The 16,282-nt window shown below is 41.5% G+C and overlaps 1 protein-coding gene across 4 annotated transcripts in view; it reads right to left on the bottom strand.

Annotated features, from left to right (window-relative positions):
• znf408 (zinc finger protein 408) overlaps positions 1-11,444 on the bottom strand; it is a 65,888-nt gene extending 54,444 nt beyond the window's left edge. For 2 of the 4 annotated variants that reach the window (XM_061765015.1, XM_061765016.1), the window contains exons 1-2: positions 10,049-10,171; positions 9,901-9,951 (exon numbers count right to left, since the gene is read on the bottom strand). In XM_061765015.1, coding sequence (XP_061620999.1) covers positions 9,901-9,942 — 42 coding nt within the window. In that variant the 5' untranslated portion in view covers positions 9,943-9,951; positions 10,049-10,171. Of the gene's footprint in view, positions 1-9,900; positions 10,172-10,944; positions 11,302-11,324 lie in introns of those variants that run through there. The other 2 variants (XM_061765013.1, XM_061765014.1) reach the window with 2 other exon arrangements.
• Between the last annotated feature and the right edge of the window lie 4,838 nt (positions 11,445-16,282).

Below are 16,282 nucleotides of genomic sequence, written 5' to 3'. Positions count from 1 at the left end.
ATGGTGGTTGGTGGTCCGGCTGGGTGGGTGTAGGATGTGAAAGTGTCCTTTTCAAATCTGCAGTAGAAGGTGTTCTAATCGTCAGCTAGTCCTCTTTTGTTCTCCGCTTGGGGGGAACAAATCTTGTTCAACCTACATTTAATTGAATACACGACAAATACAAGATATTTAATGTTCAAACAGATAAACTTTATTGTTTTTAGCAAATTCTTCTTCTTCTTCTTCTTCTTTTCCTTTCGGCTTGTCCCGTTAGGGGTCGCCACAGCGCGTCATCCTTTTCCATGAGAGCCTATCTCCTGCATCCTCCTCTCGAAAACCAACTGCCATCATGTCTTCCCTCACGACATCCATCAACCTTCTCTTTGGTTAGCAAATTATTATTAATTTAGTATTTTATGGCTGCAACACGTTCCAAAAAAGGTGGGACAGGGTCAAGTTTACCACTGTGTTACATCACCTTTTCTTTTAACAACATGCAATAAACGCTTGGGAACTGAGGACACTAATTGTTGAAGCTTTGTAGGTGGAATTCTTTCCCATTCTTGCTTGAGGTACAGCTTCAGCTGTTCAACTGTCCGGGGTTTCCTTGTCGTATTTTACGGTTCATAATGCGCCACAAATTTTCAAGCCATACTGTTGTAACACGTGCAGAATGTGGCTTGGCATTGTCTTGCTGAAATAAGCAGGGGCGTCCATGAAAAAGACGTTGATTGGATGGCAGCATATGTTTCTCCAAAACCTTTATGTACCTTTCAGCATTAAGGGTGCCTTCGCAGATGTGTAAGTTACTCATGCCATTTGCACTAACACAGCCCCATACCATCACAGATGCTGGCTTTTGAACTTTGCGTCCATAACAATGGTTCTTTTCCTCTTTGGCCGGGAGGACACGACGTCCACAATTTCCAAAAACAATTTGAAAAGTGGACTCGTCGGACCACAGAACACTTTTCCACTTTGCATCAGTCCATCTTAGATGAGCTCGGGCCCAGAGAAGCCGGGGCGTTTCTGGGTGTTGTTGATAAATGGCTTTTGCTTTGCATTGTAGAGTTTCAAATTGCACTTACGGATGTAGCGCCGAACTGTATTTACTGAAATTGGTTTTCTGAAGTGTTCCTGAGCCCATGTGGTGATATCCTTTAGACATTAATGTCGGTTTTTGATGTGGTGCCGCCTGAGGGATCGAAGGTCACGGGTATTCAATGTTGGTTTTCGGCATTGCCGCTTACATGCAATGTTTTCTCCAGATTATCTGAACCTTTTGATGATATTATGGACCGTCGATGATGAAATCCTTAAATTCCTTGCAATTGTACGATGAGGAACATTGTTCTTAAACTGTTTGACTATTTTCTCACGCACTTGTTCACAAAGAGGTGAACCTCGCCCCATCTTTGCTTGTGAATGACTGAGCAATTCAGGGAAGCTCCTTTTATACCCAATCATGTAACCCACCTGTTCCCAATTAGCCTGTTCACCTGTGGGATGTTCCATACAAGTGTTTGATGTCTTATTTGTCACCTGTCCCAGCTTTTTTGGAACGTGTTGCAGCCATAAAATGCAAAATTAATGATTATTTGCTAAAAACAAAATTGAACATTAAATATCTTTGTAGTGTATTCAATTAAATATAGATTGAACGTGATTTTAAAATCATTGTATTCTGTTTTTATTTATGTTTAACACAATGTCCCAACTTCATTGGAATTGGTGTTGTAGTTGGTTAGCAATTTTAATCCTCGCCAGACTGACTTAAAAGTCGTTGGCTGTAAACAATTTTTCCAGCTTTTCTGTGAAATTTCTCTTTGCGAAGTTAATTTATTTTGTCAGTTGATTTCTAGCACGATTGTACAGGGCTCTGTCCCCACTTCGATAAGTGTCCTCTTTAGCCGAGCAAAATTGCCTAAATTTGGCAGTGAACGTGCGAAATGTCTTTGCTGGTGCATACACATCTTCATAAAAACTGATAGGATGTGACACTGTCCATATATTCATCCAGGCTGCCAGTTGAAGTTTCAAAGGCACCCCAGTCTGTGCAGTCTAAACAGCCTTAAATTCTAACTTTGGTTCATTGGTTGACTTCTTCGCTGTTTTCATCATAGGTTTCGCACATTTAAGTTTGTGTTGTGCCTGTGTGTTGATATTAAGTGAATTAAGCAGTGACCAGATGAGCCCAGAGCTGCATGGGGGATAGCACGGTCTGCATCATTTACCGTGATATAGCAGTGGTCTAGAATGTTGTTTTCCCTGGTAGGACAGTCAATGTGCTGCTTGTATTAAGGGAGTTCATGGTTGAGTGTGGCCAGGAAGTGAAGAAACGGCTCCAAGCAGGTAGGAACGGGTGGAGGAAGTTCTAAGGTGTGTTATGTGACAAAAACAGCGACTCCAAGTCCGGGCTCCAGTGTGTTGTGCGCCGAGACATCGGTACACCATTTTTCGTCGATATAAAAAAAAAATTAATAATAATAATAATATAACAATATAACTGTGGTACTGCATGGAGTGGCAGAGAAGTATGTTAGAATAATACAGGACATGTACGAGGGTAGCAGAACAGCGGTGAGGTGTGGTGTAGGTGTGACAGACGAATTTAAGGTGGAGGTGGGACTGCATCAGGGATCAGCCCTGAGCCCCTTCCTGTTTGCAGTGGTGATGGATAGGCTGACAGATTAGGTTAGACTGGAATCCCCGTGGACCATGATGTTTGCAGATGACATTGTGATCTGCAGTGAAAGCAGGGAGCAGGTGGAGGAACAGTTAGAAAGATGGAGGCATGCACTGGAAAGCAGAGGAATGAAGATTAGCCGAAGTAAAACAGAATATATGTGCATGAATGAGAGGGGTGGTGGGGGAAGAGTGAGGCTACAGAGAGAAGAGATAGCAAGGGTGGAAGACTTTAGATACTTGGGGTCAACCGTCCAGATCAATGGTGAGTGTGGTCAGGAAGTGAAGAAACGGGTCCAAGCAGGTTGGAACAGGTGGAGGAAGGTGTCAGGTGTGTTATGTGACAGAAGAGTCTCTGCTAGAATGAAGGGCAAAGTTTATAAAACAGTGGTGAGGCCAGCCATGATGTACGGATTAGAGACAGTGGCACTGAAGAGACACCAGGAAACAGAGTTGGAGGTGGCGAAAAATTTAGATGTTGAGGTTCGCTCTCAGAGTGACCAGGTTGGATAAAATTAGAAATGAGCTCATCAGAGGGACAGCCAAGGTTCGATGTTTTGGAGACAAAGTTAGAGAGAGCAGACTTCCATGGTTTGGACACATTCAGAAGAGAAATAGTGAGTATATTGGTAGAAGGATGATGAGGATGGAGCTGCCAGGCAAGAGAGCTAGAGGAAGACCAAAGAGGAGGTTGATGGGATGTCGTGAGGGAAGACATGAGGGCAGTTGGTGTTCGAGAGGAGGATGCAGGAGATACGCTTACATGGAAAAGGATGACACGCTGTGGCGACCCCTAAAGGGAGAAGCCGAAAGGAAAAGAAGAAGATAACAATTATATGTATAATATAGACAATATAATAATAATTATCATCATCATATAATATAGAATATAATAATAATATAATAATATAAAAGCATATTCGGCCGCCTTTTGTTTTCTGCTCGGTGTAGTTGGAAGCCCGGAAGCATTACGGCGCCATCAGGGACGCGTTCACATAGCCAAGTCTCCATGAAGCACAGGGCGGAAGAACGTCCGAAGTCTTTCCTGGTCTTTGTGAGAAGATGAATCTCGTTCATTTTATTCGGTAGAGAGCATACATTTGCGAGGTGAATTAATGGCTGCGGAGCTTGACCTGCACTCCGGCTCACTTCCCCCTGTGGCGTCGCCTCCATGCGCCATAGATCACAGTCACTCCACCGATGAGTAACTCCAAGAAAAAAATTGTAAAAGTTGGTGAAAGAAACTCCGGAGTTGACTCCCTAATGTTTCCCTTGTGTAAGTAAGTCGCGTAACGTCACCAATGACGAACGAATAACACAAAAACATAGGCAGAAATAGAGAGCTTGTTGCAGAGGTGACCGCACGGTTAGGCGGCATGATGCCATCATGCTGTCGATGTTTCATTTTCATCATTAATTTTTTTGCTTTTAAAGAGTTTGGATTTTGCTTAGTAAAACTGCTGTGCTGATTGTTGAATTATGATTATTGTCAAGATGGCGCCTACCCGTGTGGACGCCTCGGTTACGTGCTCTCTAGTATTGTCAATGTTTTTTGTGTTTTCCATTCGACTTTGGAGACATTTCGCGACTCACTTAAACAAGGGAAGACTTGCTAAACATTAGGGAGTCTATCCCGGACCTTCTGTCATAAAACTTCGCAAATCCGCTCAGTTTTTTTCCCCCAAGTTACTCACCGGGTGGGCGGCTGCGGTCTATGGCACATGGAAACGGAGGCGACACCACAGAGTGAAGCACGCCGGCATCCAAGTGAAGCTCCGCAAAAGAGGATACAAATTGGCGTTCACGTCGATCCACCATGCGAATGTACGCGCCCTACCCAACAAAATGGACGAGCTTCATCTTCTGACAAAGACCAGCAAATACTTCGGACGTTCCGCCGCCCTGTGCTTTACGGAGACTTGGCTTTGTGAGGCTGTCCCCGATGGCGCAGTAATGCTTCCCGGCTTCCATCTTCACCGGGCAGACCGCGTCATGGAGTTATCAGGGAAAACAAAAGTCAGTGGGAGACGCTTCTATATCAATACAAATTGTGTACCGACGTTTAGAGTCGCTGTTTTTGAACTGTAAGCCATTCTATTCGCCTCGTGAGTTTGCATCTTTCATTCTTGCCGGTGTTTACATTCCGCCCCAAGTTAACACGAATGTCTCACTGCTAACGCTAGCTGAACAAGTAAACGATATTGAAAAAAAACACCCAGACTCACCCCTTATTCTTCTCGGGGACATTAACAAAGCAAAACTCAACCACGAACTCCCTAAATACAAGCAACACATTGACTGTCCTACCAGGGAAAATAACATTTTAGACCACTGCTATACTATGCTAAATAATGCATACCGTGCCATACCTCGTGCCGCTCTGGGCTCGTCTGATCACTGCTTAATTCACTTAATACCAACATACAGGAAAGAACTTAAATGCACAAAACCTATGGTGAAAACAGTGAAAAAAATTGACCAACGAAGCAAGGATAGAACAAAGCTGTTTAGACTGCACAGACTGGAGTGTCTTTGAAAATTTAGCTGGCAGCCTGGATGACTATACGGACACTGTCACATCCTATATCAGTTTCTGTGAAGAGGTGTGTGTACCAATAAAGTCATTTTGCACGTTCAATAACAACAAGCCGTGGCTCACTGCCAAACTTAGGCAACTTCGCCAGGCTAAAGAGGATGCATATCGAAGTGGGGATAGGGCCCTCTATAATCGGGCTAGAAACCAGCTGACTAAATAAATTAACTTTGCAAAGAGAAACTACGCAATAAAGTTAGAAAAACAGTTTCCCGACTCTAAATCAGTCTGGCATGCATTACAATCGCTAACCAATTACAAGCAACCATCCCCCCAAGCTGAGAACAATAAAAGACTAGCCGACGACTTGACCACCTTCTACTGCAGATTTGAAAAGGACACTTTCCCTTGTGTCAACCCTCGAGACCTTCAAGTTCCTGGGAACTACAGTCTCTCAGGACCTGAAGTGGGCGATCAACATCAACTCCGTCCTCAAAAAGGCCCAGCAGAGGATGTACTTCCTGCGGCTTCTGAGGAAGCACGGCCTGCCACAGGAGCTGTTCAGGTAGTTCTACACAGCAGTCATCAGTCCTGTGTTCTTCCATCACAGTCTGGTTTAGTGCTGCTAAAAACAAAGGACAAACTCCAACTGCAACGGACGATCAAAACTGCTGAAAAGATTGTCGGTACCACCGTACCCAACCTTGAGGACTTGCACTTTGCCAGAACTAAGACAAGAGCATGCAAAATCCTCTTGGACCTTCCACATCCTGGTCACCACCTCTTCCAGCTCCTTCCCTCAGGTAGGTGCTACCGAACAATGCATACTAAAACAAGCATACATTCCAACAGCTTCTTCCCTCTTGTCATTAACTTCTTAAACAGTTAACTTACAATTCCATTGCAACATGCTGCCAATTTTTTGTCTTGAGTTTTGTTGTCACATTTCTGTCGTCCCATTTATACATTACTCGTGCACTCACTCTAGTAGTCTCGCAACTGCACTATTTGCATATCTGTTGTTGACCAATACTGGCAACTCATGTGCCTGAGTAGCATCTGCAACATTTGCACTATAGACTGAGTAGCATCTGCACCATTTGCAGAATCGACGCTGCTAATGCTACTTCTGCTAGCAACAGAGAGTGACAGGCTGTACTGACTGCAATCACATTTTTTTTTTATTTTTGCTTTCCACATGATCACTCGGGTGGCACTTCAAATGAATGAACACAGTGTTGTCTGTTTTTGAGGTTGCCGACATACTGTACACATCAGCTAATTATAAAAGCATTGCTCCAGGTTGCTATGGAGATGCCGCCACACAACCGGCGTTATGTACTCGCGGACCTCCGTCGCTAGGGCAAATACGGGCCTTCACCGACTCAGCAGGCTCCGAGGACGGCTGAGTCGGCCTCTTGACAGGGCAAGCCAGCCAAGGAGGCGCGGCTTCTGTTTACTTCTGCAACTTGCAAACGGAAGTGGAGCTGGAAAAGGACGTCGCTGATTTGCTGTTGTCACACACATTCCTGTCACGTTAGCTCGAGCCCTGCTCCAATATTACTGGCACCAGGACACGCGCAGCTGGACTATGATTGGCGCATGTATGTTTGTGTCCGTGGGTATAAACATTAACTCGCCACATGGCGAGTGCCATGCTGAGATTCAATCGTATAAACTGATACTTTAGTCGCATTTGGCGCCTGGTGAGTGTTAATTTTGGACCTTGTATTCGGGCTGTCCAGCAATAAAAAATTTTAAATCAGATTAATCACACTTAAATTTTGATTAATCAAGATTAATCACAATTAATTACTTCTTTGCAGAATATAGTGCAACTTTAAATAAGACCCCAAAATTCTGACACAAATACATTTTTTATGTCATATAAAAACATATTTTAAATCTTTTACTTGAATGTGTGCAATGTATTAATTTGGATAGGAAGTGGACATTTTGAACAATTCTGCAGTGATATTGCAAAGTGCTGATGAACACCAATAGGTAATGTACTAAACCCATCCATAAACATTTGTCATCGATTAGATGAGCAGTTACCCCAAGACAACTCACTGAAGTCCAGTAGTCCCTGGTAAGCCAAATAAATTCAGCATCAGCCAGCAGTTGTACCTTGGCGGTCTTATTCGTGCAGTAGAGTTTTTTAATATTTGGTGTAATTGTACCCCTTGTATGATAGATCTCCTGTGGTGATATACAAAAAAAAAAAAAAAAAACACCCTGACTCACCCCTCATTATTCTATAAAAAGTGGACCAAGTAAGTAAAGACGGAACTTCAAAACTGCTTAGACTGCACAGACTGGTCACCAGCTCTTCCAGCTCCTTCCCTCAGGTAGGCGCTATCGATCAATGCAAACTAGAACTACCAGACATTCCAACAGCTTCTTCCCTCTTGCAATCAACTTCTTAAACACCTAACCTACAATTCCATTGCAACATGCTGGCAATTTTTTGTCTTTTTGTCTTGAGTTTGTCACATTTCTGTCGGGCCAATTATATATTACTCGTGCACTCACTGTAGTAGTCTCGCCACGCTGCACTATTTGCATATCTCCTGTTGACCAATACTGGCCACTCATGCCAGAGTAGCATCTGCTCCATTTGCACACTGACTGAGGAGTATCTGCAACATTTGTACAATCAATATTGTCCCAGACTATCGTACTACTCGCTTGAAGTCTCGGCGCCCTTTGCACAATGGTCATTGCACCGGACTATTGCAATATTAGTCATTCGAACTGCTCCAAGTGTTAGAGGACTCTGCATCTTCAGAATCAGAATCATCTTTATTTGCCAAGTATGTCCAAAAAACACACAAGGAATTTGTCTTCGGTAGTTGGAGCCGGGCGGCACGGTGGCCGACTGGTTAGAGCGTCAGCCTCACAGTTCTGAGGACCCGGGTTCAATCCCTGGCCCCGCCTGTGTGGAGTTTGCATGTTCTCCCTGTGCCTGCGTGGGTTTTCTCCGGGCACTCCGGTTTCCTCCCACATCCCAAAAACATGCATTAATTGGAGACTCTAAATTGCCCGTAGGCATGACTGTGAGTGCGAATGGTTGTTGGTTTCTATGTGCCCTGCGATTGGCTGGCAACCAGTTCAGGGTGTACCCCGCCTCCTGCCCGATGACAGCTGGGATAGGCTCCAGCACGCCCGCGACCCTAGTGAGGAGAAGCGGCTCAGAAAATGGATGGATATTTGGAGCCGCTCTTGTACGACAACAGACAGTCAATTGACAGAGAACACTTTTTAGCCATAAAGACATTGACAAAAAAACAGTCACTGAGCAATAAAGGGTTAATAGTTATCTGGTAATGCCGGTACTTTTTTTTTTTTTTTTTACAATTGTGCAAAAGATGCAGAGTCCTCTAGCACTTAGAGCAGTTCGAATGACTAATATTGCAATAGTCCGGTGCAATGACCATTGGGCGCTGAGACTTCAAGGAGTGTATGCAGTTTAAAGTGACGAGTAGCGCGATAATCTGGGAGAATGTTGGTTGTGCAAATGTTGCAGATACTCCTCAATCTGTGTGCAAATGGAGCAGATGCTACTCTGGCATGAGTGGCCAGTATTGGTCCACAACAGATATGCAAATAGTGCAGCGTGGCGAGACTACTACAGTGAGTGCATGAGTAATACATAAATGTGACAACAAACTCAAGTCAAAAAAATTGCCAGCATGTTGCAATAGAATTGTAGGTTAGTTCTATCTTTTTGCACAATTGTCAAAAAAAAAAAAAAAAGTACCGGCATTACGAGATAACTAGCAACCCTTTATTGCTCAGTGACTGTTTTTCTCAATGTCTTTATGTCTCAAAAGTGTTCTCTGTCAATTGACTGTCTGTTGTTGTACTAGAGCGGCTCCAATTCCCGGAGACAAATTCCTTGTGTGTTTTTTGGACATACTTGGCAAATAAAGATGATTCTGATTCTGATATTTTGCAGCAGCTGGTCTTCAATTATGTTAATTGGCCTACATGATGTTGCTATCCATTTTGCAAAAGTGTAATTTAATTTAATTTATTTTTGCTGACAACATTGCCACGGGTGCAGTCTTCCAGTGTTGTTTGTAGTCCTGCACGTTTCCGATGTAGTAGCGTTCTTGCTAGCGGCTGCCTCAAAAATATGTTTTGCCTTTCGATGGTATTTCAAACTTGATGTGCTTCAATGAAAAGAAAATTCAGTGCTGCAATATATACAAATTACCTTTGTTTTATCAAAAGTGCCATCGGGGTGAAGCGAAATTTGCCGCCGAGCACACCAGTTGGAGTCTTCTCACTCATCTTTGGACTGGCGTAAGCATTGACCTGATCATTGGCCTAATAGCAACCTACACCGCCTTTTCAGATATCCATCCGCAAAATAAATTGTGTGATTAATCAGCGTCAATACATGATTAATGCTATCATTTCTCATGATTAATCATATGCGTTAATGCGTTAATTTTGGCAGCCCTGATATATACACATATTTATAATTAAGTAATTAAGTCAACAATTTAGTGGTAATAAAAATTGACATATAAATATAGTTGATATTGTTGCTTAACTCGAAATTGGCCATTACCATGAGTAAAAAGATATATTTTAAAAGACCTATTTGGCTCTTTAATGAAAGACATTAAAAAAAATGCATGGAGTCTTCCTTTAAATTTCTTGTTTTGTTTTCAAGTCTGTGTACGATGTACCTTTTCTTCTCCTGTGCTGTCTGTTATGGATTCCGGTGTCATGATCAGATCCTGGGGAGGCAGTGGGCCAGTCTCAAACTTTTGCACCCATTCTGTGTCCCCTTCTTTCCCCAGCAGGTATCCAACCTGCAGAGCTCGGCCAACCCACCACAGTCCAAGTCGTCCCTTACAGGACATTGAAGGCCCAACAGCGAAGCCACAGGGCAGCAATGTGGAGAGGAATGTCGCAACAGCAGTAGGAACGGAGGGAGCAAGACAGGAGGCCATCATCCTAATTGAACCAGGAGGAGAAACAAAAGAAACACTTTTAATTAAATTGATGTTAATTGAATTTCACGCAGTAATAACCAACTTAACTGTTCCATTACATTCATAATCAATATATGTATTTTAATGTAATTGTATATGTAATGTATAATCATGCCTTACTGCAGTAGCAAATATTCTGTGGTTGTAGTCTGCAGTGGTATAGAACTGTAGTGCATCACAATGGGAGCATGTCTAATATTTTGGTTTCCTCAAGTAGTCACGTGAGAGCCAAAAATAAATGTTCGACAGATTCTACACAACTGCAAATTATAACCAAAATATTAAACATATTGTCAAATTATATAATTAATACTCTTTGACAGTGACAATAAAAATAGAGCATTGTTGTTTCAGCTCTTTTATTGTATGTTACATATTGTCATAATTGTGTAATTGTCATAATTGTGTAACTTTAACAAGGGTTTAACCAAATGTTCAACCTTACAACCATTATTATTGCAAATGTATTTTCAGATTTTCTTCGTTCAATTTACATGCTATTATTTTTATATTTTTAATTTGTATTTAACCAGATCAAGTTATTTTACACAAAAAAAATGCAAGAAACGGATGTTTAAGTGTGTTTAAACATAGCAGCGTTGTTTTTGCCCTGCATTTTAAGAGTATTTTTGTCACATTTATATTTACAGTAGAAATGCTATTGAAATACCAACTTTTTAAAACATGAAAATACGGTTTATTTTAATAACACCACAACATGACAAAAACACGTACGTGTGTCCTCTTGGCTCTTGTACTAATTACAATATGAATAAATATATACTTCAATGCTAACTAAATGCGTCAATTGTTATTCATTTACTGTATCGAGTCACTTCAAACGCAAAGGCTATGCATTTCTGGGCAACAACCACCAGCAGGACTAAACTAGCATGGTAAGCTAACTTTAACAAAGTGCTTTCACAACGATGTCAGTAAAAAAAATAAAAGATATTTTCAAATTTGTAGAAGGGTGTATACAAGGGGTGCCTGTGCTAGCATTAGTTCACTGGCTACAGAGGCAGTGAGAATAGTAGCGTCGATGTTTTACAATGAAATTAACTGTCGACTTGCAATGTGAATCTTGTTTTTCATAGAATCTAGATTATATCTACCATTTAAAATGTCCCGATATAAACCGGAATAACGAGAAATGCAGCGAGAAACTATCCAAAGGAAGTCCTCATTGTTATTGGTCCGGCTGGAAACATGCGCTAGCTAAACGTCATATAAGGTTCCGTCCACGCTGAACTATATATAGCATGTACACTATATATATATATATATATATATATATATATATATATATATATATATATATATATATAGTCCCCAGTGAAAAAAAATATACAAGTAAGGAGTAACACATGAGTAACTTCTGATTTAAAATAAGATCAAGAGCATGACTCAGCATGGCTATGAGTAACTTCTGATGAACTGTAAGGCAGATTTGCGAATCAGTGTGTGTGTGCGTGTGCGTGTGTGTATATATATATATATATATATATATATATATATATATATATATATATATATATATATATATATATATATATATATATATATATATATATATATATATATATATATATATATATATATATATCCATCCATTTTCTGAGCCGCTTCTCCTCACTCGGGTCGCGGGCGTGCTGGAGCCTATCCCAGCTATCGGGTCCTCAGAACTGTGAGGCCAACGCTCTAACCAGTCGCCCACCGTGCCGCCATATATATATATATATTAAATATCTTGTCTTTGTAGTGTATTCAATTAAATATAGGTTGAACATGATTTTCAAATCATTGTATTCTGTTTTTATTTATCTTTAACACAACGTCCCAGCTTCATTGGAATTGGGGTTGTAAAAGACAAACCTGTTTGTCGTCTGCGGAGCAACGTGGCTGTAACAAAGAATATAACATAATTGATTTTTTTTTTAATGCCCTTTATCAACTCCTAGGCAGGAACTGTTAACAGTTTGAAGTTTGGATTTTTATTGAAGGACATTCTTATTTTTTTTGGGTTGTTTTGTTGTTGACCTTTGACAAAAGATATACATAAAAAAGAAAGGTAGTTGGAGATAGATAAATAGAAGATGAAGAGACAGAAGAATTCATGTTATCTATTTACATACAAAACAACAAACAAATGCCACTGATGTCTTTTATTGCAAATTTGATTTCTCGTTTATAATATTAACGTTTGTTTATTCCAGATTCAGTGTTTAAGCAAAATTTAAGTTTGATGTCATATGATATACTGAAATGCTACATTTCTGCAGAGAAGGGAAACATGCACATCGCAGTGATTTTTCATTAAATATTGAGTTTGGCCCGCGACGTTGTCCCAATTTTTTATTTTGGCCCACCATAAATTTGAGTTTGACACTCCTGCTGTAGATAGATAGTCAGCCGGACCAGAATTAAGATGGACAAGAAAAAACAATCTTCAAAACGAAAAGGTGTGTGGCCGCCCACACACACAAATAACTGAGTTTTTTGGCGGTCGTTCAAGTTTGGCTACCGCCACACAGGAGTCTGTTGCCAGAGCCTGGCCCTCAACAGCTGGATATTGACAAACACAAAAGACCTAGTGATATAATGGTAAGTTATGTTTGAAACTTTGTGATGCTCTAGTGAAAATGCTTATTTGGCTAACATTAGTTTGATTGGTAATGGCGCAAAGTGCCTCCTATAGCCTTGTCGTGTTAGCTGCCTAGGCCTACATTTCACGGAGTTCTAAATTAGCATCGTTCAATGACCAAATGTTTTCTATATTTGTCAACCTGCTTACTGACAATGTTCTGCTTGAGATAAACCTGTTACTGTTTTTGAGCTGACTCTGCTACTAAATTAATATGAATGAATAAATAGCTTATCAATTTGTCTGTACATGCCCCATTCTATATCCGTGGGATCATCAGCAATCACAACAATTAGTAATTTCATTCCAGAGTGTGCATTAGGCCTGCACAAAATGAGAAAAACTGCAATATGACTTATGGTAAATAAACGTGTATAGCTATAGCTAGATATAATTGGTGACCACGTCTAAATTAACTTTCTCATTTATCTTAGTTCAGGTTCTCTTGGCGATAGGTTTTATTGTGCATGAGGTCAATATCTCTTGATGATGAACGTTCCATAAATTGTGCAGCCTTATTCTGTATGTGTCGGGGTTAGTCAATCGTTCTGCACAGGATGTAATGTCAGTTAAACTTCAATAACGTGTACATCCATATTTTGTTTTCTCCCAATCTTAGGCCAGCATGCATGCAAATTGTCTACAGTTCAGTGATTGTCAAAGTGTGCTGGTACCACTAATGTTACGCCGGCTCCCTCTATTGGTATGTAACAAACCCTGAATAAAATGTTCAAAATGTAAACAATGTTACAGTGGCTTAAACCTTTTTATTATTTTTTTTATTTTTTATCCAGCACAGTATATTTGTTGAGTACAATTCAGTTATATGTAACTTAAGTTTTGTACAGTTGCATTTAATGAATTGATTTCATTACTTATATGACTATATTACATACTTATATTCATATGACTATATTTAAGAAGACGATATTTAAGAAGACCATTAATGTCCAAACTGTGTATAATGTTACAGTGGCGTATAATAATATTAAATACTTAAATAAAATAAAAATAAAATAAATACTTTTTAAGAAAGAAAGCTCTGCCTCGTTGTTGATGAACACTGACTATGGCGCTACTGTACTTTAATGTTGCTCATTCTGGTGGTCCTTGGAGATCCAAGTATTTTTGGAGGTGGTACTTTGTGTGAAACATTTGAGAAGCACTAATCTACATTAACCACTTCAACTTGGACTCCGCCATTTAAAAGCAACACAATGTGAGTACTTTATACACTGTAGTGTCATGCTGGTACCATGTACCTTGTATATCTTATAGGACCAGTAAAAAGGAGGAAATCTAAATGAGAGAGTGAGTGAATGAAGTGTGTATGACTTAATTATTACTTTACTCTTACTCTGTTCTTTCTGTCTTTGTTTATATTTTTCGTTTCAGGTTTTTGAAGTTATTAACTACTCAATTAATTATGGTTCAAAAGCGCATCAAATTGATTTATTATTATTAGTTTTACATGAAATTTGTGTCCATTACTCCCAGGCCAAATCAAGTATTAAATCAAGCATTACCTGCAGATTATCGTAAACACAGCTGGGATGTGTAGAGCGATTCTGACCATAGATATGATGACTATCCCCCAGCGCGCTGCAGCAGCCCGGTTAACCGACGTGCCTATTTGGCGGCCATGTTGGGAAGGTCAATGTTCCCTTCAAAGGCAAAGCATGGACATTGAAATTATGTCGTAACTTGCACATTTCTCCACCAATTTTCATGAGGTTTAATTTTTTTGTCATTGCCAAAGCGTGTGGTGTGGTATCACCTCAGAACATTTTTTCTACAAAAAAAAAATTAAAAATAGGGCTGGCCTCGTCCTGGAGCAGAGTGAAAATATTTCTAGGCATTTATTAGTGAATGAGGCCCAATAAGGGCCACTTGCACATTCTAATAATGTCCAATACTTGACTGTATCCCATAGTCTGCTTTTACAAATAGCAATAACAAGGCTCACTGTCAGAGAAGTATTCATTTAAAAAAAAAAATTTTATTGTGGTTGTAATTCACACTGTTGTAGAACTACATTACAACATAATGAGAGCTTTTCCTAGCCTGGAGGTGGGGCTTGATGCGGGGACCTTGGCGTCTGACCCTGGCTACAGAAGCCGGCTCTAGGGATGTGGAACGCTACCCCTCTGGCAGGGAAAGAGCCTGAGCTGGTGTGCGAGGTTGAGAAATTCTGACTCGATATTGTCGGGCTCACCTCAAACAAAGTTTGGGCTGCAGTAGCACTCTTCTTGAGAGGGGTGGGACCTCTTTTTCTACTCTGGAGTTGCCCACGTTGAGACGCGCCGAGCAGGTGTGGGCATATTTATTGTTCACAGCTCTTTGCCTGTAGGTTAGGGTTTAACCCAGTAGATCAGAGACCAGCTTCCCTCTGCCTTTGGGTGGGGGGAACGGGTCCTGACAGTTGTTTGTGCCTATGCACCAAACATCAGCTCAAAGTACCCACCATTTTTGGTGTCCTTGGAAGGGGTGCTGGGGAGCAACCCTGCTGCACTACAAAGTTTACGTGGGCAATGACTGAGACCTGGAAGGGCGTGATTGAGAGAAACTGTTGTTCCTCTTCCACCAGTGCCCTCCTGTGTCTCCTGCCATGACGCTCAGTCCAGCCGCATTGCCAAGTTCATTCACCTGCTCACGTTCCAGTCTCCCGCACGCTCTCTACGCCTACGGACCAACATCATGCCTTGGAATTCCTGACCTCGCGCTTCACCCTGATAAACCCATTCCAACTGATACTTCTGTCTCAGTCTGCTTTTGGGTCCCGTTTGGGTCCCGTTTGGTACAAAACGTGACACTACCGGGCCTTTTTGGCATGTGGGACTCGGGAGGCAGCTGATGGGTACAGGCTGGCCAAGCAGAATGTAGCTTCGGTGGTCACTGAGGCAAAACGTTGGGCGTGGGAGACCATGAAGAAGGACTTCTGGACGGCTTTGAGGAAATTCGGGTCCACCATCCGGGGTTGCAGGAAGGGGACCGTCAATAATGTGTATAGGAGGGACGGGGTGCTATTGACCTGAACTTGGGACATTGTGAGTCGGTGGCCTTCCTTTGAGGAAGCAGAGTCTGGGGGCTCTGAGGTGGGCTCTCCTATCGCTGTGGTCGTGGTCACCGAGGAGATTAAAAAGCTCTTAATCTTCTCGGTGGCAGGGCCCCAGGTGTGGATGAGATCCGCATGGAATGCCTTAAGGCTCTGGATGTTGTGGGGCTGTCGTGACTGACACACCTCTGCAACATCACATCGACATCGGGGACAGTGCCCCTGGATTGGGTGGTCCCCCTTATTAAGAGAGGGGACTGGAGGGTGTGTTTCAACTGGAGGGTGCTCACACTCCTCCTCAGCCTTCCTGGTAAGGTTTATTTGGGGATTCTGGAGAGGAGGGCCTATCGGCAAGTCGAATCTCTTCAGCCTCA

Source organism: Phyllopteryx taeniolatus, unplaced genomic scaffold, assembly GCF_024500385.1.
Source record: "Phyllopteryx taeniolatus isolate TA_2022b unplaced genomic scaffold, UOR_Ptae_1.2 contig_24, whole genome shotgun sequence".
Classification (NCBI taxonomy): Eukaryota; Metazoa; Chordata; class Actinopteri; order Syngnathiformes; family Syngnathidae; genus Phyllopteryx; species Phyllopteryx taeniolatus.
Note: the sequence above shows the minus strand (reverse complement) of the source record. Positions and strands in the feature narration are given on the sequence as shown.